General features: G+C 43.2%; 1 protein-coding gene across 5 annotated transcripts; it reads right to left on the bottom strand.

Moving 5' to 3' along the window:
* Positions 1-456: 456 nt before the first annotated feature.
* On the bottom strand, positions 457-18,958 carry MPG (N-methylpurine DNA glycosylase). Of its 5 annotated transcripts, XM_030002561.2 has the most exons (7): positions 18,822-18,958; positions 16,924-17,073; positions 15,988-16,100; positions 12,192-12,339; positions 11,338-11,563; positions 7,959-8,163; positions 457-982 (listed from the first exon to the last, which is right to left on the bottom strand). In XM_030002561.2, the coding sequence occupies exons 5-7, from the start codon at positions 11,557-11,559 to the stop codon at positions 588-590; spliced, it is 822 nt and encodes a 273-aa protein (XP_029858421.1). In that variant the 5' UTR covers positions 11,560-11,563; positions 12,192-12,339; positions 15,988-16,100; positions 16,924-17,073; positions 18,822-18,958; the 3' UTR covers positions 457-587. The 5 variants fall into 5 exon arrangements, with proteins under 5 accessions (XP_029858421.1, XP_029858423.1, XP_029858422.1 ...); XM_030002563.2 differs by lacking the exon at positions 12,192-12,339; XM_030002562.2 differs by lacking the exon at positions 16,924-17,073 and having other exon boundaries at positions 18,822-18,944.
* Between the last annotated feature and the right edge of the window lie 6,153 nt (positions 18,959-25,111).

The following is a 25,111-nucleotide window of genomic DNA, read 5'->3' as shown; positions in this document are numbered from 1 at the left end:
GTGTTTGACCACCGTCGTGGTGAAAATTTTTTCCATACAGCTAATGAGAATTTCCTGTTTTCCGGCTTGTGCCCATTGCCTCTCATCCTGTCTGACAAAATCCTGGCTGTCTTCTCTGCACCCTCCCACTAGGTAGTTGTAGATAACAGTAAGATCCCTCCTTTACCTCCTCTTCTCCCAGCTCGCAAGCTTTCAGTCAGCCCTGCTGCCATCCAGTCTTTTGACTATTCCCCTGCAACAACCAAGTGATGGCCTCTACTGAGGGCCAGGGGTGACGGGAGCAGCACAGCAGGTCAGAGCTGTGAACCTTCGCCACTCATCCACCTTAATTAAGCCTGGCTCCATTGGCAAGGGAGAAAGTGGCCTTCAATGTCCAAAAAAACCACCAACCTCAGCTCTGGCTAGGAGACCCATGCTAGTCTGCCCCACAAATAAAATTCCACCTTGCCCCATTCATTGTGATAAAGTACATTTATTGTTAAAAACCTCTGAGCCACTATGTCTGCCCTAGCTGCTGCCATGACAGCTTGAAGCTATCACACAGAGCACAGCTCAAGTCCTGGTCAGCAGCACACTTGCAAGACTTGTCAGCTGCAAGAGAAGTGTCCCATTGCTGCCATCTCTCTCTCTCTTTTCTTGTCTACAACACTCACAAATTTGTTTCCTCGTAAATAAAACCTGAGAGGTTTCTGTGCCCACTCTCCCCTGTTGCCAATACCAATCCTTGTTGTGGTTACCACGTCCTGCTCCCCTGGTAGGTCATGTCCAGGTGCCATCCAGATGGCTGCATCTTGAGTCAGGTCTCTTTGGTCAAAAGCCTTATCAATCCCAAACGCTTGGCAGAGCTTGGAGGGCCCATTACACAGCTGCCAGTCCTTCAGCAGCTTTGTGGGTCCTTTCTTTGAAGCACTGCGCAGCTCTCTCATTGCATCTAAACCCTGAAGAGGTTCCAAAGAGCGAAGTAATACTGCAGCCCCTTCCCCTGTGCAGAACAAGAACCATGTGTTAGTACAGCGTTGTTCATCAAGAACATCTCAGCTTTCAGCCCCGCCGCCAGCAGGAGCACTTCAGCTCTGAGCCTGTGGCTGAGCTTAGCCTGATGGAACAGGGAATTGCCTGCAGCACCCAATCACAGGGTCTGTCCTATTCTCTCAGGCCGCTTTGCTTCAAATGCCAGGCTCTGGAGTCAGCCGCTAACCTGTGATCAGTGCACTCCCTTCTGTCTTCTGAATATCCAGTGTCCCATAGCTCTGTGTCCTTTATTTATCTGTGCTGACTTGCTCTTCCCCAGCCCCACTTCTTGATGTTACTAAGTCTAGCTGCTGCTCCGTGGCTTGCCAGAGGTCAAGAGGTTTTTCTTATGTCAGCACAATGTTCAGGAATAAATACACATATGGTTCAGTTTTGGCATAGCTATCCAAAGCTGCTCCCAAACCCAGTGGATTTATAATTACAACAACTTCAGCTAACAAAGGAGAAGAGGAATGAGTCTGGATGCTGCCAGCAGAAAGAGGCAGCTTGCAGAGTTAGGCTGGACAAAGAGAAACCTGGGAAGGAGCTGCAGGCACCAAGAGCAGCTGCTGTCTGTGCTGCTGCTGCTGAGGGAGCCCCAGCTGCAGGTGTTACCAATTCAAACACCCAGTTGGAGGTGTAACAGCAGGTGGGATGACCATGGCTTTGGGTAACTGCATAGCTACAACAGAGAGCAATCCGAACCCTTGTGCCAGGGAAGCTCCTGCAAGACGGGAACCTGGGGCAGGATGGGGCTGCACAGTCTCTGGCTGTGGGAGCATCACTTCAGCAGAGAAGACCTTTCTATGGCAAGAAGCAAAAAAACCTGACAGATTCTCTTCTCAAATGTGATTTGCACCCTGTCAGGAAGCTTAGGAAACTCCAGCCCCCACAGCTGTTGTAACCAGCTGCCCTCCCTGATTTTGGTGACAGTGAAGCAAAGATGTAGCTCTGAGCACAGACATTCCCCTGTGACAAGATCTCCAGCCTAAGTGGGACTTAAACACTTCCTTGGTATTTTCCACTGGACAGCAAGGAAGGTCTTCTCATGACCTTGAGTGGGCGAGGAGAGAGCCTGGTAAAGCAGTCTGTGTGCTGCCCCACACAGCACCCCTTGTGCTGGGGCCACCCACAGCATTCCTCCCCGCCAGCATCTGCGTGCTCGGTGATGCCGCTCCGCAAGAATCCCCTCTCCCTCCCCAGCCTCAAACATCTGGAGCCATGCTCATGCCTGGCAAAGGCTTTTTTTGTAGGCACTGACAGATCCCTAAGGACCTGCGATTTCCAAAAATAGAATCCCTCTCATATTTTGTACAAATCCCACACTAAATTACCCTTCTGGGCTCCCAACTGAGTCTATCAACCGAGGACCTGATTTCTGGCTCTGTGAGGTGTGCCTATTGCCCTGAACCTGCTCAGAGCCCCTGCTGCCCTCAGTACAGATCGGTGAAGTCAACAGACTTATTTCCAACAGCTGTCAGCAATCTGTTCCCAGGCACTCCCTTCTCTAAGGAAGGGGATTGATGCTAATCTGGCAGCAAAAAGCTGCTTCCCTGCACTACAGTGATTTAGAGCTTAAAGGTCATTTTAGATTTTTAAGAACATGCTCCACATCCTAATTCTGCTTTTTATCCATGCACAAGGAACATCCTTCGCATCGGGATGCTGCCTCACTCGCCAGAACAACTGTGGGATTCTGAGCGATCACTAATTACACTACTTGCTTTCATCCATCACATGCAAGTGGGAACCGTGGTTACACTTGAATTGAACCGAGTCCTTGGGTGTTCACGTGAAGAGAGACAAGCACCCAGAGAAGCTGCAGGTGCTGCCAGAGCATCAGCAGAGCCACGGCAGAGGGTACCTGGCACTTCTGTCTCTGGCTGTTCTTTCTGCATTTCCACCAGAAAGTTTTCACACTCTTTCTAGCTGTGCGCAACACAGACACCGTGCTCTGCTCAGAGTCAGCAGCCCCTGAATGTGACAGCAACACCACAAGAGCTTTGGGAAGAGGTGGAGACAGAAGGCAGGGTAAGCGCGCAGGGATGCCACAATGAGCTATTGCCTTCTCTGCCCTAATCTGTCCCCACAGCCCTGGGCCGATGTTTGGGTCCTCCTGACCATACTTGCCCATCAGAAGTTTTATTTTAACTATCAAAGAGTAGATGAATCCTTCTGACTCAACTCCTGCCTGCCAGAGCGCTTCAGCCTTCTGCCCTCCCTCTCTGCAGCCTGCAGCAGTTTGCTCTCGGGCGTTATCTGGCTTCAGCATCTGCCCAACATGGGTACGGCTGCTGACACGCCATCAGCAGCACTGCCAGTCCAGAGATGCCGAATATCTACCTCCCATGCCCAAGAGTCACTCCATATAATGAGTAGCATTCAGAGCTAAAAGCTGGGATCTAACAACAATGCAGAGGCCAATTCCCTCCCTGAGCAGCTAGAAATCATAAAACGATAGGGAAGTCCCACACCCCCACTGCGCAGCTTGCTGCTCCTTCCCTGGAATGGCTCCAGCTCCCATTCTTGGAAACAGCTCTTGGCCACTGGAGAGAAGAAAATTTTCTCTTTCCACCCGTCTGACTCACAGCTCCCAAAACACTTCCTTCAAAGTCCTAGTCTAGGATCTGAAAGTTAGGGAGAAGTCCACGCACTGTGACCCTGGGCCTGGGTAGACCACCACTGGGATCTCAATTTTGCAAGCTATTCTTTCAGATCTGGCAGCAAAATGCACACCTTGGCAAGTTCCAGAGAAACAAATCACAGCAAAGTCAAAGAGAAGCTTGACTGGCATTTACCCTCTTCCTGAAGTGAGGGAAGCCCAACGTCCCTCTTAACCCTAGGGAAAGCTCTTTGTACTAAGATTACTGTGCCGCTCAGGATGTACTGTAGGATTCATGCAGACTGAAAGACATTGGTTATATTTTTTCTATAAACTCTTCTTCCTCTATCATCTATGATTTCTCCAAAAAAACCAATGTAGTGATGCCCACCATGGCTTCAGGCAGTAGCAGTATTTGACCCAGTGATGGGAAGATTTCTCTCAGTAAAATCCCACATATGATGCAGCTTTATCTCAGTGATGTGCACAAAGATTTCCCCTTCCTCGGTAACAAAAAATATTTGAGACCACCCTTCAACTCATTATGGTTTTATGAACACAAAGATACATTCAAGTGAACTCAACTGAACACATTAACAGCCACAACTTCTTCCCCCAGCAAAGTGGCAAAACAACATGCTACAGCTGAAGTGCTTCTGATGTCTGCTGGCAGCATCAGCCTGGGCTGGGGACATACTGCTGAGGATACTACAGTGGTGGTGGCTCTCAAGGTAAGGTCTGTGCTTTTGTAGCTGCTCTACCAAGGACTCTGCCACCACAGCTCTGCTGGTGACACACCTTTTCCTATCCCCGAGTGATACCCCTGAGCCTGAAGTCCAGTGTAAGCCAAACATAGAAAACAAAAGAAGGTTTATTCCACCTGGTGTTAAAACAGATGATGCTACGAGGTTACGTATCAAAACGAGGTCTCTGAAGAGCCAGAGTCTTATGAACCAAATACCCCATTCTTGACAAGCTAAGCAGAGGGGACCAAGTACAAGCAGCATATAAAGCTTTGCACATCTTGTATAGGCCTCAGATCCTGAGCTGATTAAGGACCAAGAAGGGCCCAGCATGATTCAAGTCAGTGTTAAACTACTTTTTAAAACAAAGTCTGCTGCAACAGTCCAATTCATGCTGCTTGCCTGGTCCCAACAGCATGTGTGTCTGGGACAGCCCCGTGCAGTGTCTGTGCCAAGAAGGCAAGCACAGACAACACAGGGACAGTGCAGCAACTCTGATTCTCTCTCCAGTAAAAGGACAGCTGCCTTCATTAAGCTAGCAGCTCCAAATCAGTTCTACAGTCACTCAGTTCAAGAGTCTGAGAAGCAGCAGGACAACAGTCACTGCCAGTACTTAAGAGGATATATACTGGTTCTCTGAACTGCTCGCCTTCCTCCCACAAGGATCCTGTAATTTAAGCAGTACAAGGACTTGCCTACACTACAAAACTAGATAGTTTACTCTAAGCCAGCTAAGAATTTGTTTGTGATTATTAGTTTATGCTAACTTTAATATACCACCTAAAACCATGCTAGATCTCAGTTAAATCTACGTGCTTGTTCCGACAGTCTCCAGAAAGAAATGTTTTGTTAAAAATCAGTGTATGATTGCATGAGTATTTTGATGCAAACCACACGATGGCCAAACAGAAACATCTTTCAGGAGTCACTTGGAAAATCTCTAGAATTGATTTCTCCTGAAATCAACCTCAGGTTTTCCCCTAATTCTCATGTCATTTAGTATGACCTTTGCTAACATGCATCTAGGTCAAAATTGAAATGGCTTAGGACGGGATCAATTTGTGTGTGTTTGAAGACATCAGGGAACCCCCAAAGACCTTTTCCCCTTCTCCACTGCTCCAATTTGCTGCAGCAATGCCATACAGTATTCCCAGATGGAAACCCCAACTACTCGTCTAAAGCAAGTTGCTCTGCTGTCCCGAAATTTGTGTGCATGTCTAGACTTGTTCTGCTCCTCCCCTCCATCTACAGAAAGATATAACAAAACTGGAAGAGATTGAGGGACAGACAACCAGGATGATCAATGTTACAGACTGGCTTTGGAGCAAGAGCCTAAGCAAGGAAGAACTAAGCAGACTAGAAACCTTCAGCTTGGAAGATGGTTGAGGGGAGAATATGAAAGATCCTGGGAGATCACAGGAAGATGATAATACATGGGAATAGATGCAAGCATTCCACATTCTCCACTGTTTAACTCCTGGAGCTCTGCAGATTTGCACTGCCAAAATCCAAGAAAATTGTCATGCAGCTCTGGGACATCACTGGAGATGTGCTTTTTGAAAAGGAAAAGCATTCAGTGTTCTCTCAGTAATTTGTGTTCAGTCTTTCCAAGCAACACCTTCAGAAATAATATGTTCATACTCCTTTTATAGTCTCCTGGTCAGTCACTCCGGTTTTCGCAGCATTCCCAGGGAGACCCTGAAGTACTCAGATATTTTGCATCAAATTCCCTGCATAAAGATGATGAAACCTATTACATCAGAAGTTCATGCTATAAACAGAGCGTGGCCTGTGCTACTAAGAAGGACCAAGCTATGCTACAACAGATGGGGTTTTTTGCCAGTGTTTCCTTTTGTTTTCTGCACAGCCAAAGCCAGATTCAAATCAAAGTTTCCAAGATCCATCCCATATCCAGAGAATGAAATGCTTTTGCCTTCTACACAGGTGCGTAAGAGCCACCACGAAAGACTGACATCCTCAATCTTTCCCTCAGACTAAACGACAGGACAGGCTTCTTCTCCGTGTATATTAAGATCAGAAAGACATCTCAGGTATGATTCCTCCTCAAATTCTTTCTTTCAACACATCTGCACATGGGCAAATATACTGAAGGAGTAAATCCTACTTACGTAGGTGGATCTCTGATATACAACATGCACAGCCATGCTATTTACTTCAGTGCGTTCCTGACAAAGCTGGTAGTGACAGCTGTGCTTGTGTCAGCATAGCTGCATGTATGACAGACTAATGGAGAGTAAGTTTGTAACAAAAAATCCAACTAAATCCATCACAACAGTGAGCTCTCTAACTGATCTGCTACAAAACTAAACAGGTATATATGGGAAAATTTCCCAAAGTATAAATTTCAAAGAAATCTTTTTAGAATTCAAAGGCTAAGCATCTTTTTAAATAAAAATTATTATTCCTAATATTTCAAACACTAAGAATCCCATCCTGAATAACAAACAATTCTGCTTTCATTATCTGAACAGATTTGGCAGAGACAACATAATGAAATTCACATGTGTTCATCCACCAGACTCCAGACCTCCATTTAGAAAGACAGGCTCTTCTCACACAGCATAACCTGGCACTGTTTTTCTGCTTGGCTCCTGTCCAAAGGCCAAAACCTGAGGATTAATGGTCACTGTTACAACATTTGCTTTCTGCTTAGGAATATACAAGCAGTGGGGTTTTTTAAGCTATATCTTTGAAATGGCAAAAAAGAAAAGAAATTATTTTTGAGATTTTTTTTCTAACAAAATTAGTATTTACCTAAGAAATACTTGCTGCCATTTCAACGTGTCTAATTAACCAATAGCTTTATTGCAAGGCAAACACTGTCATTCTTACAGGAAAGAAAAAACCCCAAGTTTTAGAAGTAACACTTGCGTGTTGAGAGGAGCTGTGGAAGGACAGTCTCAGTAAATTCCAGAATAATTTGATTAGGGGTTGATTATATTATCCTGAGACTAATAAAATAAGATTGAAGATTCTATAACAGTCTGGGTATTTTGATTTGGTTTTGGGTTTTTTTGTTTTAAGATACAGCAAAGCAGGTAAAATGCTCCTCCACTGACTCCTTGCTTAAGCTTAGGACACCTCAGACCTTTTTGTTTTCCCCAACATTTACAGCTTCTGAAGATAAAGGTAGGAGACAGAAGAGTTTCTTGTCATGACAACAGATGTCAAGATTTAGGCTGTCGTTAGACTGCAGATTTACTTCTACATCACTACTTTCAAGGAACGAAGTTCACTGAATCACATGAATAAGGCAGCAGCCCAGGTCATCAAAACTGAAAGCTCCATCCTACCAAGATTCTCTTCCAGTCCTTAGTCTTTATTCCTGTGCCTGAACAGCTCACATAGCTCACAGCTGGGACCAAAACCCCAGTGGGCTGGTCACTGTGCAGCTGAAGATAGGCCCTACTTGTAATCTTGAAAGTTAATACACTGTCTGTCAACAGCTACATACTGTTCACAATGGCAAAACCCAGGTCCCAAGAAAAGATTATGACAGCAAGTCATTGACTTCACAGAGCCCACAGGGAGCTAATATCAGCTCTATGCTATAGGCATTAAATCTTTCAGCCTCAACTTACCTTGGCTGGAAACATTCACGCAGAAATAAATCCCGTAGATCTGATACACATACAGAGTTCCTGGTTTCATGAACATGGCTGCATTTCGTTGAGTTTGCTTCCCACCTTTTGAGTGGGAAGCCTCATCTTCCCCACCCAGATAAGCTTCTGTTTCAACAATCCTCCCCCAGAGTTCTCTGCCATCAGGAAGTTTGCGAACTAAAATCTGAAAAAGAGGTCAGAGTGCATCAGTTAGCAACTCTCTGTACAAAATAATCAGAGCACAAGAGCTTGGAAACAAAGAAGTTGGAAAAAAGGACCTGATGGTACTACATACTCTCCTCTCCATCTAGCAGTCCAGTCTGTAGGCTAACGTGAACTTTTGCAGCTTCTACTGTCCAGGCCACAGCCCAGTACAAGAAGTTCCTACCTGTCCTTCACCCCACAAAATGCCTGGAGCATCTAGACGTGGCAGTATCATAAAGAACCAATTTATGATCCTATATACAATAAAGCCCACAGAGTTGCTTTTGTGTTTTTTTCTGTATTCTCCACTGCAATCCACCAGGTTCAAGGCAAAAAAGTACCACCAATACCAACCTTGAAGCATTATAAATATATATTCCTTAGATCAGAAGAAATATGACAGTGGCACAATTAAATAACTACCATGATTAGATAGTCTCTCTCCATAGATATGTTTCAAACAAGTCCTAGTCCCTAACCACAGAGATAATCATGACCAGAGCGAGTATCAATGCTATTTCTGTATTTTCTGCACCACAGAGAGGGGCAGTGCAGGAGAGCTGGGAATTGGCTTCAGGCAGACAACAACAGATCTTACTTGCTAGATTGTGTTCCTTGCTGCTGGTACCTCCTTAAATAAAACAAAGCAGATGCTGGGGAAAAAAAAACCATGACAGCGAAAAGATTCTCTTTAAAAAGACAACAATCACTAAACTTTGTACAAAGTTTTTTATGGTTTGACCTGATTTCTAAACCTCTTATTTTACTTAATGTGTGTTTAAGAAATACTGCAGTATAGTCTTATTTAGGCAACAGCTATCAGTTTAATTATATTATATTCAGCGCTTCCATATTTGAAAACCAGCCATTCAAAAATGACCTTCAAGAAACAAAGCTTAATTCCTAACAGATGTTTGTGCTGGACTACTAATGCAGTTCTTGACCTGATCCAGTGTGGATGCTTCAGAAGTCAGTTTCAAACGTTGCAACTCTGGTATATCACAGTTTCCCTACAGTACTTCTCAAATTGTTGAAAACAATCGGTTTATTATTTTTATGAAAAGTCCAGCAACTTCAGAAAAGCACTGGTGTTTAGTAACTGCCTGTAAACACCCCAAAAGCACACCCATGTGGCCACATTTCTCTTTCAATATGATGAAATGCAATGGTTAGGTTATGATTTTAAGAGCATGCAGGCATTTATAATAGAATTATAACTATATGTTATCATTGTTAAGAAAATGAGAGAATAGACTGGGTCATGGGAGACTGGGGGCTTATACTAGAAAGAAAATCTAAAATTAAGGTAGAAATCTCCTGGCTTGTAATTCTAGGCCTAAATAGGAAAAGTATAGAATTAGGACTAAAATATCACCTGCCCAGGGTAACTGAATGCATAAGGATGTCAGAGTTATTAAGACAACAAAAAATGCATCAGTACTGTGAGACTTCAGGTATCCTCATGTAGACCAAGTAAGTATCACAGTAGGACAGGACACAGGCTATATTTTCTTAGACACCATCAAATGCTTTGCAGGGCGAGTAATCGGGGATCTCACAAGAAAAGACTGAACTCTTAAACTGATCCAGAGCAAAACGCAAAGTCTTTTCCAAAGACTTATCCCTGAAAAACAACTTTGTGTCATGACAATGAAATATAAAGTTCAGTGTCCTTCCACAAGCATTAAGGTCCAAAAATAATCTATCAGAATTCTGCTTACCAGCAAAAAGGGGAAACTACATAAAGTGAGGAAGCTTGTTAGGAAGAACTGAAAAGAGGCAGCCAAAGGTTAAAGCTGGAAAGGCAAGCCTCTAGAAGGATGTCTATAAAGATAGCAAACACACATGACATATCAGAGAGAGGTTAAGACAGACCAAAAAAACCCCAGCAGGGTTAAAAAGCAGAGCAAAGGCGTCAATTACAAGCAAGACAATATCCTTAGAAAATAAAAAAAAAGCTAGACACAGTAAGACAGGCCAAAACCAACAGTTTGTGGAACAAATTCCTAAAGTTATCTAAACCAATGAGAACCCAGAGAGTCTGTTCACCCTACAGACAATAAAGGTATAAAAAAGACTCAGAGAAGATAACACCATAGCAGTGAAACTAAAAACACATTTTGCAATTGCATTTAGGAGGTCCCAGACTGGAACTTTTTATAGGGAAAACACTGGAGGAACTCCCTGCCATGGAAACAGCAGGAGAGTTTTTTGAAGGACTGCCTAAGCAGAAGAGACACGTTTAGTTTCCCCCACTATGATTTCCAAAGGCTTTCAACCAGGTCCAATGATTCCTCAAAGTTTCTGCAATGGGGTAAGGGAGAAGGTCCTTTCATGAACAAGTAATGGCTTGAAAACTCAGAAACAAAAGTTAGGAATAGCAGTTTTCAGAGTGAAGAAAGTTTAACTGTGGGACTGTGGTGTCCTAAACGTCTCCATGCTAGGGCCTGTGCTGCCTCGCATATTTGTGTTAATAACCTCAGAAAAGTGATCATTAGAGAGCTCACCATGTGTACTGACAATATTGAGTTATTCAGAACAGCAAAAATAAAAGCAGGTAGTATGAGATACAACCTTCAAAGCGTGCAGGGCAGCATAAAAGAAAGTATCAAGCACTCTGCTGAACTTGCAGATAAGAACTAAATATTCGAGTACACTATGAGAGTGGATACTGGTCAAGAAAGGCCAAGGGCCTGCCACGCTATTAGCGTCACAAGATAGTAAAATGGAGGCAGAGAAGGAGATGTTGCTGACTGCAGAGCATTACTTTCCACTGGGCTAAGCCAAAGCCAAAGCCAAAAACAAATAAAGGAATACCTGAATGGAAAATAATGGGCCTGAAGCAACCTTCAAACCACAAATAGCAAAGTACATTTCAGTAAACCAGAAAAAAGGGAGAACAACTCCACAAAAAACTAATTCTGAAATGTGACAGTAAACCAAACCTGAAAAATTACTCCTCTGACTTCATCCAAAATAGATTTGGCTACTAGTCTTTAAATTCCACTGCACTTAACAAGAGAAGGAATGAGAGCTGTATTCCTAAAATAGCAAAGCCCTGGAGTCAAATGGCAAAAAAAGAATTTCATCCTTTTACACCAAGTTATTAGCTAGCACATGCTCCGGTACAGTAATCTCAGTGTTCATGTCTTACCTGTCCCAGAAAGGACTTGGCCAGACTAATACAGGGCTGGTTGAAAAAATCATCTTCTAGCTGGGAAGAATTTTTTTTCTCTATCGCAAAATATTTGCTGCTTTTTGGAGAAGAATCCCCATCAGGTGTAGCGTTCAGGTTCTCCAAGGCATCAAATGGAGGGAAGCTGGAGTTGCTTTGGAGACTGCTTAACTGAGCCAACAGCTTTCTTTTTCTTGGCATAGTTCTAGAAAATTCATATAAATGTAATTAGGAATATAAAGCTTATTTAAAAGTAACTCATTTCCACAAACTCTTATTTTTACACATCTCTTCACAACAATGAATCTGAAAGCTGTAACTACTTGGACAACTTCGGCAAGCTACAGAAGCAGGTGACAGATTTAGCTGTGTCTACATCAGGCTAGGCAAATATTGGGCTTTACGGATAAGCAAATAGAAAACTGCAGTTTGAGTATTCCTCTTTTAAGGACTGCAGATAAAAAGCAACTTTGCTCCACTTAGCAGTAAAAGTAAGTTTGCTAACTGTTAGGTTAGGAAATTCAGAAGTTGAAAAAAAAGATGAACCAGTACCATATACTTTTTACCTACAGCTAATGTAATCTGTTAAGCAGACAGAAAAAAATAGGAAACAACCACCTCAAAAAACTGTGCTGACTCAGAAAGTCCACAGAATTCATGTATCAATCATTTTAAACAGTAATGTAACCAGATCAGAATCTAAAATTCCACAGGACACAGAACATTTGAGTTGGGAGATGCCCTGTTTACAGTCACAGTGACAAACTTGTTTATCATGCTGTAGAAAAGTTTGTGTTAGAACCTCCACAAAATAAGCTTTAAATTCAACCTACCAGAAAGATGAAGAGTAGTCTGTTCCAGTCAACAGTATGTATTTGAGGCAACTACGTAACCTGCGATTGTTCTTCTAGGTTTGTCACCAATTTACTATGCAAGCTTCAAAAAGTTAATGTTTCTTTTTCTGTGACGCGGTCCTTACACCTGTCAAACAGGAACAAAATTATTTATTCACTGTATAAAGCACTTTGAAATAGGCTAAGAGATTTTGGAGCTAGAGATCATGATTCAAACGGTGCATCATTAGCTCAAACTCAAGAATAATTTGCAGTTTTCTATTGGTCTAGCAAAAGACCATCTCCCAGCTGGGGCACTGCTGGAGGTGCTCTTTAGCCTTTTTTATACAAAAGGCTGTGAGAAGTGGGGAATGCACTTCTATACTGAATACACAAAAAGCTGAAACCAAACTTTTAAAATTCCCCTAATTGCACTAATTTTGCAAAGTGTCAGCCTCAAAAAAGGACTCTTACAAGAGAATTCAAAGACACTAGGTTTTAGAAGATGCCTCATCGGTTCTGAAATTCAACCACATGTAGATACAAGGGAAAAAAGCAAAGGTTCAACATCCCGCATAATTAGAAATGGAGAAAGAATCCTATATACAGCTGAACCTGCAAAGGAAGTATATACCTAAGTAGCTGTTACCGCTCATTTTTCACGAGATCATCAGCTTTTAAAAATGACTACAAAAACTTTAACCATCAAAACCAATCTTTATCTTGCTCTGATGTTTCTCACAAAGAAAGATCCACCAGTAATAGTTTCCTTGAACTACACTGAAACAAATTCAGCATTGCTACACTCTGGATCACCAGCACCAATTCCCCAACAGTGAGTGTTACATTTCACTTCAGAACAATCCAGACACAAACATATAAAAATAGGCAGGGGAAAAAAAAAAAAAAAAAAATTCACATTGGCACAACTGGCAGAGAGGTGGGATGTTTTGTTTTTTTTTCTAAACATCTAATTCTTTATTGCAATAATTCAGTAATATCAAAGACTTGCCACAGAATGGCCAGCTCCATGCCAGGCATTCTGCTCTGAACTGTGGCTCTCACCTGGTGGGAATTCTTAAAAATTTTGTCAGAAGTCACCAGCCTGCCTGAGAAAAAATTGCCTGGTGGCCTTCGCAAATGAGAGTCCTGTCTAGGAGCAAGGATGCCAATAGGAAAAAGGGTTGCAGGAAGGAAGGGCCGGAGGAGGAACACTGCCCCACATCAGACTGACCCTCTAAAGGCTCAGTCAAGGGAATGCTTCACACTGAAGACAGTACCTCCAGACTTCTCTGACAGTATTAACTGGAACTTCCAGTTCATCAGCCACACATAAAGACACGCTGAAAACATGGCCAATTTGAGTGGAGCATTAACACATTTGGTAATTTGTGCTTTTATGGAATGCGACATCAGAAACAGGATCTGAGTTGCCTGGCACCTACTGCATTTCCAATTAAGTAATTCTTAAAAGCTGCAAGTGCTCTCATGTAAATGTTATACCAGAAGCCTTAGGCCACTTGTAATTTCATTGCTATGGGCTGATCCTATACAGATCTCAGCATCTTCAACTCTCATTAGACATAGCAGTAGGAAACTGCCTCATAGTCATGAGAAATGGGTCACATACAGAAACGTGATTGCTTTAAAAGCAAAAACGCAGAATGAGGGGACTGCAATGCCGTCTCAGAAATCCAGAAAAACCCCAGTCTACCCTTTGTCTCCCTGCTTGTTCATACCAAGATATGAAACATAAAACTCTACGCCTCAAAGCCTATCTACATGTTCCATAAAGGATGTTGCTTGTATATACAAATCCCTTCTTGCCTATGAAAAAGCACACTGTAGAACACAGTACATACCAAGTACCCAAGCCCTCTGTATTTGGGAAGTAAGAGACACGATATCTTCACATGTAAGTCTACAGACAAATTCTGCAACTCTTCATTTCTATCTAGATTTTCTTGCTTGTATAGTAAACAAATTCTACTTCTGTGCCTCAAGTAAGAGTCAGCTGTGGGTTTAATCTCTTTTTACTAACCCTGCTGTAACCAAACTAGCTACAAGTTGTTAAGCACATGTGTGTACACACGCACAAAAAAAAAGCATGGATGTCAGAAAAGGAAGATCAAGAGCTGAATAAGTCTGCACAAGTGCCTAAAGTGTTCAGGGCTGCTGGGCTAGCCTCAGGCAAGTATCTAGGGACCCTGCAAGCCAGAATCAGAAAGACACTGAAAATCTGTGTAAAATACAGTTCAGTGGCAGATATGCCCTGTAGTCAAGGCACAACTGAGTCTACACAGGCTTCTTTAATCCTAAGACTGCATTTGTAGGTATTTCCTTATGTATTTAATGAGCTTTCACTAAAAGGAGGCAAAAAAAAAAAAAAAACCACCAATAATTTGCATGTACTTTTGGCTCACAGGTCCAGATAGCTGCAGCTGCGAAGTTTTCCTCATGCACCTACATCTTTCTGATAACATGATGAAGTGTACATAAGAATACATTGCCACTTCTGGAGAGACAATTCCTCATACCAGTTCCCAGTTGTACAGATTTTATGTGGGAGTATATAAACAGTCAACGCTGGGTCAGACCAAAGGACACCTCTCCCTGTATCCTGCTCTCCAGCACAGGTCAAAAGCAGGAGCCCAGGGAAGAACAGAATAAGCAGACAGTGCTTCTCCACACATCCTCCATGTCTCTAGACCAGAACCTTCTGAACCAGGCACAGTTTCTGTGTACTTAGGTACTGTGAGCTTATGCAGTCTTCCCTGAGCCTGTGTAAAACTATCCAAACTGAGACTTTACTGATGAAGAAAGCTTCACAGAATTAGTCATTACGGCTCCAAAAACTCATTTTGTGTGTGAAATTAGGACTGCTCCCCACCCACATGAATCAGTTTATACTTGCTATTCATCACCCTCAGCCCTCTTCTTTACTACCTCAAATAAGGTAAAGCCAGCTGGAAACATTGTTTTTCCAGGTCATTTACAAAACATCCCTGTGGCACCCCAATGGTGACCTCCAGCCACCAGGAGGGCTGCCCATTTACTCACATCCTCTTTCCTATCTTTGCACCAACTGTTTATTTATGACAGGGAACTCCCTTATTATGTCAAGGGCTGCTCAGGTGAGGGCTCCTGTTCAAAAGCTTCCTGAAATCTGAGTACAGACTGTAAGCCAGAGCTCTCAACATGCTTATTTGGTCCGTCAGAAAATTCCAGCTTTTTTTTAAGGCATGACTTTCCATTGCAAAAGTCACATTGGCTTTCCCCACTATATAATATTTATGCAGGTGTCCAACAATTCTACCTTGCTATATTTTCTACTAATTCAGTTGGTAGTGGTCAAGCTTCCAGGTCTGCAGTCCACAGATTTCCCCTTGCACCCTCTTTAAAAAGTAGTGACACATTCACTGCTGAGACCATCGTTAGCAGAACTGTCCCTGGGGGCTTCATCTGGTTCAGCAGCTTGTTCCTGCCTGTTGTCTATTTGTTCCGTAACCTCTTACACAGACACTTCATTTTAAGCCAGATCCTTCAATGAGGATTTCTATCCACCTTTTCTGTCTAGTCTAACCTATTAGTAACCAGAATTAAGTTAATAATGTATAGCTTCCTGGACAACACTGTGAGAAGCAGGCAAAAGAACCTTCTTGAAAGAAGAGTGCAGGTAGAAGGTAATATACTATAATTATAAATATTAAGTCAATCTCTCCACAGACAGACTTTGACACTATATGCAATCCTGCTAATACATGAAAAGTATGGCAAAATGAATGGTTTTATTCACCTTACTGAGTGCCAGGGATGTCATTTCCTGCAAGGCATCCTTGCAATTCCAGTCCTCACTCCTACTGCCTACTGGATATCTTGAGCTTTTTGGAATGAAACTTACTCATCCTTCTGTAAAGAACAAGGAAGATAAAAGTGAGGGAGAGTGATGAAAAGTCATGAAAAACCCTAAAAGCCTTCACAGCAAAATTATGCTCTGTTTTGGTTGACTCTCTTAAACCATTTTGTTTTGTTCTGGGTTTCCCCCCCGCCCCCAACATTCTAGCTGCTATTTTTAAGTGAGTGACAAACTTGCATATTAAATGAAACCAAACAAGTTAAATAGAATACTAACAATGGATGTTAGCTAGCTCAGCCTCCTGAGATTTGAGTTAACCAAGCCAGCATTTAGTTAACCAAGGCAGCATTTAGAGAGGCCACAAACACTGATCAGGAAATGGACATAAGGATTCAAAATCATCAGCAGTTCAGGTTTTGTCTTTGTATCTAAATTATTTGTAGCAAATGTACATTGGGTATATTGGGCTAATTATCCAAGAGCTATAAGTCTTATTCTTTTCCACCTATATGATGGCAGTGAGAACACTCCTGATTTGTAAAGCATATTGAAAGAGCTATATAAGGGGATACAGAACTAGTTATACTTAAGCCTTAGGTACCCATCTTATAAAATGACCCTAGAAAACACATTCCTTCCCCAAATCTTAATATTGCATGATAAATTATTTAGTTTTGGCATGGGGGTTTGACTCAATGACCAAAGATGTTTCACCAAAGCCTTCATTAATGCACTGACAAAAAGAACTTATGACTCAAATGCTGAAACACCTGAACAATATCTATGAAGAGAGTTCTACTTAAGAGTTCCTGCTGAAGTACCAGTAACTTAAAGACTAGGAAGAAAAACATAAACAGCAAAGATGCAAAGAGTTACCTGGAAAAGGATCCTGGAGTTGCTCCCTACACGAGCAGGGAAGTGGAGGGTTTTCACACCTCCTACCGAGAAGTCAGCCCTAGGCTTAGGCTCAGAGAAACTGCTGTTTTACAAAGTAGGACTGTATGAAGTCCTATGAGAAGTCTTTGACTTAAAGAGAGAGAAAGAGAACAGATTATTTCAGGCCAAGCTACTCAAAGAAAGGCCTTAGTATTCATGCTCTGCACAAAGAACCTGAGTGCTCCAACAAAACCATGCGGAGGGAATCACAGCCACACTTTGTAATCAGTCATGAGACAGGCTCAGTAACAGCTAAGGTGATGCTCAAGGCAATTAAATTGGGACTGATTCAATGCACATGCTATGAGCCTCTCTCTTTAGTAAGAAGGTCCCTTTCTTCTATTTTCAACCAGAGGAAAGGCTTGTCCTACATTTAGCGATTCAGGATTAATCTGTACAGTATATCCTTGTTACAGAGAAACTATCTGTGTGTACTTTGCATTGCGTTACCAAACACTGTTAAACAGTTATAGTAAGAACACAGAACACTGGATCAAAGCCTTAACAGATGATGGTCTGCAGAGGTACGAGTGTAAACACAGGTGAAAAATAGCTGATGTAATGTCCACCATGAAAGTGGTGGACATTTTCAAAACACTAGAACAAAGCCTTCAGGCCCTATATAAACAAAGAAGCATCTGAGGAGAGAGGACAATTTCCCGCACAGCTTTGGATAATATGCTGTATGTGACAATAGCTTGCTAATGGCAAGTGAGACAAAACACTTCTGATGATGTAACAGAGGAACAAAAGCAAAAGTCTCTTCTATAAAAAGATGCTTCCAGGAAACCAGCAAATCACTGCTGACTGTAGAGGCTGTGAAAATCTGAGTCAGACACAGATTTGAACCAGCAGAATGCAAAGGCACTCCCGTTATGCCACAGTAACCTTGCTCCTAACATGGCAATCCTATTTAGAAAAGCCTCATTTTTTTCAAAACAGGTCTGCAGCACATTTCTGTAGACTGGGTATTTTTCCTCCTTGTAGGGTCCAAAACATACCACTTTTGTGGCACATCTGTACAGCAGCTGCTCTTTGACCGCTTAACTGTGAAACCACTCTCCTCCCAAAATCTCGACAGTATATATTACCGATTTCATAATGCTTATTTAATTAAGTAAAAAAATGCCAAAGGAAGCCTCTGCAGAACAAAAGTGACACGAGAGCTAGGAAATAACAGTGCAACCTTATTCAGAGATCATTGGTACACCTTATTTAACCAGCTGATCACACGCCTCTTTCTCCCCACCTGAACTGTATTCAGAAAATGGGGATGTTAACCTTTTCCTTAAGTGTTCATTGCATAGTCTTTGCAATATCTTTGACTCGCAATGTACATAAAGCAGTTTTTATAGTATTGGAACGGGTCACTTCCATACGCAGGCCTGTTACGTGGTAATAAACAGTACTAATAGCCACGAAGGCAGTGCAAGACCCGTCACAGCTTTTCCTACTAGACACGTGGGAAGCATTTACGACTTCTGCCGGTGAAATCTTTCTATGCAAAACCGGTTAACGTGGCACTAAGCAGAGCCGACGAGGACATTGTTCTTACACAGTACAGTAACTCGCACGCTCATGCTGTTACAGGGACTCAGCCCTCGGAGCAGCAGCGCCGGGCCTGCGCTGCTGCGGGGAAAGGGGGAGGCCCCGGCACCGCCCGCCGCGCTCGGCAAGGCCGGCCGGGCCCGGCCGGGCCCGGCCGGCCTTGCCGAGCGCGGCGGGCGGTGCCGGGGCCGCCACCGCGGCCCAGGCCTCGGAGCCCGCCGTTAGCAGCCGGAGCTCCCTCACCCCGCCCCAAGGCAGCCCGGCCCGCCCCGGCCCCGCCGCACACGCACCTGCCGGGGCCTCGCCGCGCTGCCGCCGGCCGCTTTCCCGTCGCGGCCTACAACCGCCGCGGGGGGGCGCGGGCAGGCCCTACCCGGAGGCCCGGCGGAAGCCGGGAGCTCTCCTGTGGGGCGTGCCCGGCGCGGCGTGAGGGGAGGCGGTCCTGAGGCCGGCGAGGTGCCGGTAGAGCTGCGCCGCGGCTGTAAGGGCTGAAGAGCTCTCTTTTACCTGACAGCTCACTCTGTAGATGGCGATGGTCCACAATCAAATTGATTTACAGCCTTTTCTCTGAGCTGGCTTGATCCCTCATCGTAGCTCTTGTTTTCTGGACCACAGACCCTCTGCAGGCCGTCTTTGAACTCTCCCTGGTTTTCAGCATCCACTCTCACACTCCTTGCTGTTTCATATTAATAATACTCGGAAAAATAAAGGAGTGAATATACATTCCCGTGAATACGAATGGTCACAAGCTGGCTTTAAAGAGAGCTGTGTTAATTATTGCCTCAGTTCCCTGAATAACAAGTATCTGGCCTGTAGAAAAAATTCTTGGCTTCCGCTTTTAACCAGATGGAGCATATGGTCAAAATGGGGTCAAAATAAGATTTTCCTCACAACTTTCTGGGGAAAGTTAGGCTGTTGATTCATAAACCAAGTGTTTGCACGAAGAGTGTGAGGGAAAGTCTGATGGATCAAAAGGGATTTATTCCCATTTGTATAATAAAATACCGATTCCAGGCTAGCACTAGCTAGGACAGCACCAGCTAGGAGCCAGCAATGCAGAGAAGGAGCACTTAGTCTCCAGCCCACTTGTGAATTTGCAAGGAAGAAGGATAAATTACCTTGCTGACTAAAATTTTATGAGACATCAACAGCTTTGGAGGTGCAGCTAGGTGTACGAGTGGCTAAGGGTGTTCTTATGGAGGCTGAAGTGGGGACCAACAGTCCAGTGGTGAGGTGAAATGTGAGTAAGCTGGATAAAAAGCTTTGCCATTCCTGTAAACCCTGAATCGAACCCAGAATTTCCAAATTTTACTATTCCTGTTCAATAAGAAGAGGTAAAAAAATCCCCAAACCAACCATGAGTGGAGCAAATTCAGTCTGTTACACAATATTCATTCTTTTTGACCATGAAGAAACAACTAATGAACTTTGGAACCCAAAGCAACACCAAGAATGCACTGAAAAGCCCTTAAATCACTGTTGTCAAGCATGATAGCACTGCTACTGTAGTGGTGTGAAAAACAAAGGGAAGCAAACATGCATACATCTTAAAGTATTGATACTTTAACTGGAGATCTCTGTATGATTTTTTAGTTAAAATGGGCAAAGGTAAGCTCACAAGAGCTAGGATTCCCTGGAGAGAGATTACCTGCTGGCTGCATAAATGTGTTTAGCTCCAGTCTGAAATCAGCCATTTGTGTTATTAGCAAAGACAACACGGTAAGTTTTTAAAAATCATTAACAGTGTTGACTGAGTGTCTCCAAAAGAGCATCTTGGATTCCCTGACTTGCATGGTTCACATCCCAGCTTTAATGTGGTATTAATATAAGAAAGGAAGACCAAGAAAGTGCATGAAAAGGAAGCTAACCAAACATCAAACTGGCCTTTCAGCAAATTCTGAAAATTAAAGGAGAAACTAAGCAAAAATGAGAGATGTGGGAAGGATTTCCTGGGGTCAGACTAGTTCAGCTCTGCAGACTTTCTCCTGTGGGAGTCTGTGGGACAGGCACTGTCCAGAATGCTGGCTTCTTTGATGGCAGATCTATTTCGTGCCCAAAGGAAGTATTTAAAGCTTTTAGCACCTGAGGAATGCGAATTGCTCCAAGCTACAGCATATGCCATGTTCTTCATTTGTCCAATAACTTCACTGTTACAGAATCAACACCTAAAATAGCCTCCTGTAAAAGCTGATCTGTTGGGGAAGATTAAAGTTTCCCTCCATACTGGGCAAAAACTTTTTTTTTTTTTTTTTTTTTTTTTTTTTTTTTTTTAATGTGAGAGGAATGACTTAGAATCCGTGGTTAGAAAATCTGGCTTTTGGAGACCCTGGGGTCTGTGGCACAATGCATGCGTACAGTGTGCTGGGCTTTTCTTGGAGCAAAAACTGTGTTTGCAGAGTGGTTCCCTACAGCTTCCAGGATATGCAGACTGCAGACTTACTATCCTTTTACAGTGAGGACAGCAGATCAACATGGAAGCAGAACAAAGCAGAAGGGACAGATTTTCAAGTTTTCTCTGTGAAAGATACCAAATCAAGCTTCAGTGGCATCTGCTGAAAGCCTCCTCTGTCCAGTTAGAAAGAGACATGGAGTTCCCCCTGCAATGGCCATTGACTGGCCACTTCACATGGCCACACTACTCTCGCCAACATTTGCAAGACAGCTGCAACATTTCATGAGCCAACTATTGAAGAATTCCCGTGGATGAAAATGCTTCAAACAGCACAGGGTTTTTATGACATCCACTCCTGGCCTCTCCTGACATCCAGTCTTGGCTGCTGCTTCCTACTTATCCTCAACTGCCAGTGTGCATTCAGAGCTACTTCCAATCAGTGTCTGTTCAAGGTACACACAGCCCTCAAATTAGTACCAGAACTAACCAGCTACTAGAAGTGAGAGGTGCTCATAGCTACTTTGGTATCTCCCACACCCAAGCTGAGCCACAGATCAAGTGTCTAGTTCCGTGAACCAAGCCCATTCAACTTGTTATGTAAGCAGATGTGTATGTTTTATTCTAAGTTTCGTGACATCCATGGTGGATACCATTCCCCCCGCTTTGCGCTCACGGTGCAAAGAATCCTAGCAAGTGCACTGCATGTAATGGGAAAACGCAGTAAATTAACAGACCTCCTGGGAGCCTCAGCTCTGGACCGGAAAGGGCAGGCAAGTCCTATTGAGTAACATATTAACATATTAATGGATTCTACTGAGTCTTTTTTTTGTTTTGTATGCAAGACGTTTTTGTTCTCTGACACGAGAGAAATGCTTGGCTTTACAGGATTGTTCAGTGCAGAGAAACAAATGCAAAAATCAAGTGAGCAGGGCAGATTGCTGGGCTGATGGGCTTTGCTTACTATGTCTGCAGGATTGATAGCTTACATGGTATCCCCACTGAAACTGGTTTTGGTGGTGCCATAAGGACAGCCATGCCTGGGGGTCTCTCCCAGCTGCACGGGACAGGAACAGTGGGAAGCTGGAGACTGAAACCAAAGGCTTGGATGAACTAGTAGGAGGTTGGGAGACATGAGATGGAGCTGCCCAAGCAATCAGCCAGGCTTTTTTAAACATGGTGGTTTCTTTTCTGAAGGTGTTAAAGACAGTTTATTCAGTATTTTCTAAGTCAAGAGGAGTTGTACTGCAAGCATGCCTTATAAAAATCAATCAAAATGGAAAAGGAGTATACATGAGAGTGTGGGGGGATTTGTGTATACATATGTATGTATGTATGTGTGCACATATGCAGAGTCAGAGCATTGCAAGCCTAAGAGCACCTCCAGCACTGCCCCTCTGCTGAGAGTGCTCAGAATGTGCTGGATGCAGAGAAGCCAGTTTAAGGTATTCCACTCGCTCTTTGTCCCCAGCTACTTATTATTGCATCTCTCCTTCAGAGCAGTTTCCCCTCCACTGTACCAGTACAACAACTGTGCTTAAACCAGCTCCCTGAACTGGTTGAGGTTAACATCTCTTCCACGTGCTGCTTCTACCATGACCATACCCTCTGGACAGAACAACAGATCACCGTTAACATGTATAGCCTAGAGCAGCAAGAGGAGAAACAGGCACAAATGAGGTGCATCAGCAAAGCTGAGGTCAGGGTAACACACTGAGGAATAACCATTTTTCTGCATCCTGTGCAATGTCAGCATGCCAGCTGCTAACAGTAGTTCAGATAAGCTCCACCAATGTCTCATAATAGATGAAAAATGTTCAAATTAGGTTGCAGTTGAGCTGATGATGATTATTAGTCTTTATAGGAGTAATCCTGTACCCTTTGTAAACACAGGAGAGCTGCTGGGAGGGAACTTTCAAAACGCTTGTATTGTATGAGTGTACTGGGATAAAGACTGGTCACCTACTTACTAGCTCCCCTGGGAAAAAAACAGAGCATTTTCCAAAGGAGACCGGAAGTTATGTGCCGAATGGGACCCAGTCACTCTCTGTCTTAGAGGCTCATTACAAAACTTGCCATAGACAGGGTGAACAAAGACTGAAAAGGAAAGAAAGTGGCCTAGAAAGTGGCAGGATCAAAAAGAAAGAGAAAATTCACACATAGACCAAGGAGCTTATTTCCATAGGACACTGTGGGTACTAAAATGTTGTAGGGGTTCAAGAACCTTTTGAGGAAATACCAGGAAGAAAAATCTGTCCAGGCTATTAAACACAGACAGACCATTTCTAACTCAGGAAGTCCCTGAGCCACAAACCGCTGGGTCTGGTGGAGTATTTAGGAGAAATATGACTGTATACTTGACCTGTTTTTATACTGTCTGTAAGCTTTTACAATTGGCTGCTGATGGAGGTAGATATCTTCTGCTCGGTGGATCTGTTATCTGACTCATCCAGCTCTTACAGACATTCTGCAGGAGTCACAATTGTTTTGCTTCTCCTACTTAGCCAATCTCTTCTAATAAATTTAAATTCATCCAGGCAATGCTCAGAAGGTGAAAGAAAATGTTCAAAGACCAAAAATGCCCCAAATTTTCTTTGGTGAAACAGGACTGCCCACCCAGACCCTGTTGTTTGCTGCCACAGACATCCAAATTTAGGAAGCATATGGGCGTGGGCATACTTAGAGTCATTGACCACAGGCATGACATAGCACTGGTTACTAAAACTGACCTGAAGTTGTTTGCCTTGCAGGATATGGTAAGAAGGCTTGGATTGAATATCATTGACTAAGGTCACAAGAGTTAAGCTTGAAATAGCAGAACTTGAGAACGTTTGGGATGTAAACAGGTGACTGGAGGGAATATGTCATAAGCTTTTTGCAAGGGATAATCATTGACCAGAACTGTTGGCCTGTAGGACCCAGTCTGGGAAGGGCTTTACTGCCTGTGTAACAGTGCTGGCAACAAAAAGATTAGCTCTGCATTCACTGCAAGTTAATTATATTCCTAGTGATTTGTAACTCCATCTTGCTTGTCCTCATAGATTAAAAGGATGATTATAAATGCTGCAAGAGAGAGGCTCATCTTAGGGCTGACAAGCCAGAACAAGACACAGAGCCCCCTCTCTTGGGGTCCTTGTTTCAAGTTTAGTCGTTGTAACTAAAATTACTGTTATGTTTCCCTCTTAACCTTCCTTCCCAGGGTAAGAAAGTTTACGCACTCACACTGTCTATCTACCTATCTCCTTCCCTTTTGAATCTGCAGCTCCTGTAGATTTTATAAAACCTGGTTTCTAGGTAGAGAGGAAAGCTCTAGAATCATGTCCCTCCTTACAAAAAGAAACAAGAATGTGCTCAGCAATTCCCTACACTGTTTGAAGTGTTCTAGGTGATCAGCACAGATATACTGGCCAGCCAGTGCATGCTGCTTATGGGACACAGGAGGTAGATGGTGTAGGGGGGTGTGTGTGTGTGGAATAGGGGAGCTGGCAGCATTACAAGGTCCTCAGGAGGACAAGAGGAGACAGAGGTTATTGTGGAAAGGAAGGGAAATGGGACACAGGAGCCTGGGAAACTATACTTTGTTCCACTGTTCAAAGAGCAACTTAAACATGAAGGATCTCCAGTTTCTGTCTGAGGTCTCATTTAAAAATGTGTCTTCAAACAAATCCCTTAGGTTTGATGTGATTATTTGCTGCTGCAGGATTTCTCAGAAAAACACAGGCAGCCTGAGCTCCGGGGTGAGAATTCAAGTAACTGGAAAGCAGTGGGGTGCACCCTCTGCATATCAATTTTTCAGTTGGCATTGGACTTAGTGTTCCAGTTCCAAGAACTGCCACTGAAAACAAGCTCCTTCTTTAGAAGAGATGGGAACTCAGATATTCCCAGGGAAAAAAAAAAAAAACGGTCTGGGGGCATAAATACAGTATAGGTAAAGTTTGCTTTTGCATGTAAATCACTAATGCTTTCTGCAGTGCTCAGTCATTTTTTACATCTCGGTCCTTACCCGCTGCTTCAGTCAAGACAAGTCTGTGTTGCAGCTTTGCTGCAGCTTTTACTTTAGGAATGTGGGGAAAAAAAAAAAAAAAAAAAAAAAGGAACTGAAAAAAAGGTCATACCTGACCAATAAAATTATGTTGGGAAAACCCCAGTATAGATTTAATTAATATTGAAAAATGAGTCCCTTTGCTAAGG

Source organism: Aquila chrysaetos, chromosome 25, assembly GCF_900496995.4.
Source record: "Aquila chrysaetos chrysaetos chromosome 25, bAquChr1.4, whole genome shotgun sequence".
In the NCBI taxonomy this organism is placed as follows: domain Eukaryota; kingdom Metazoa; phylum Chordata; class Aves; order Accipitriformes; family Accipitridae; genus Aquila; species Aquila chrysaetos.
The sequence above is the reverse complement of the archived record's forward strand: the minus strand, read 5'-3'. Positions and strand labels throughout refer to the sequence as shown.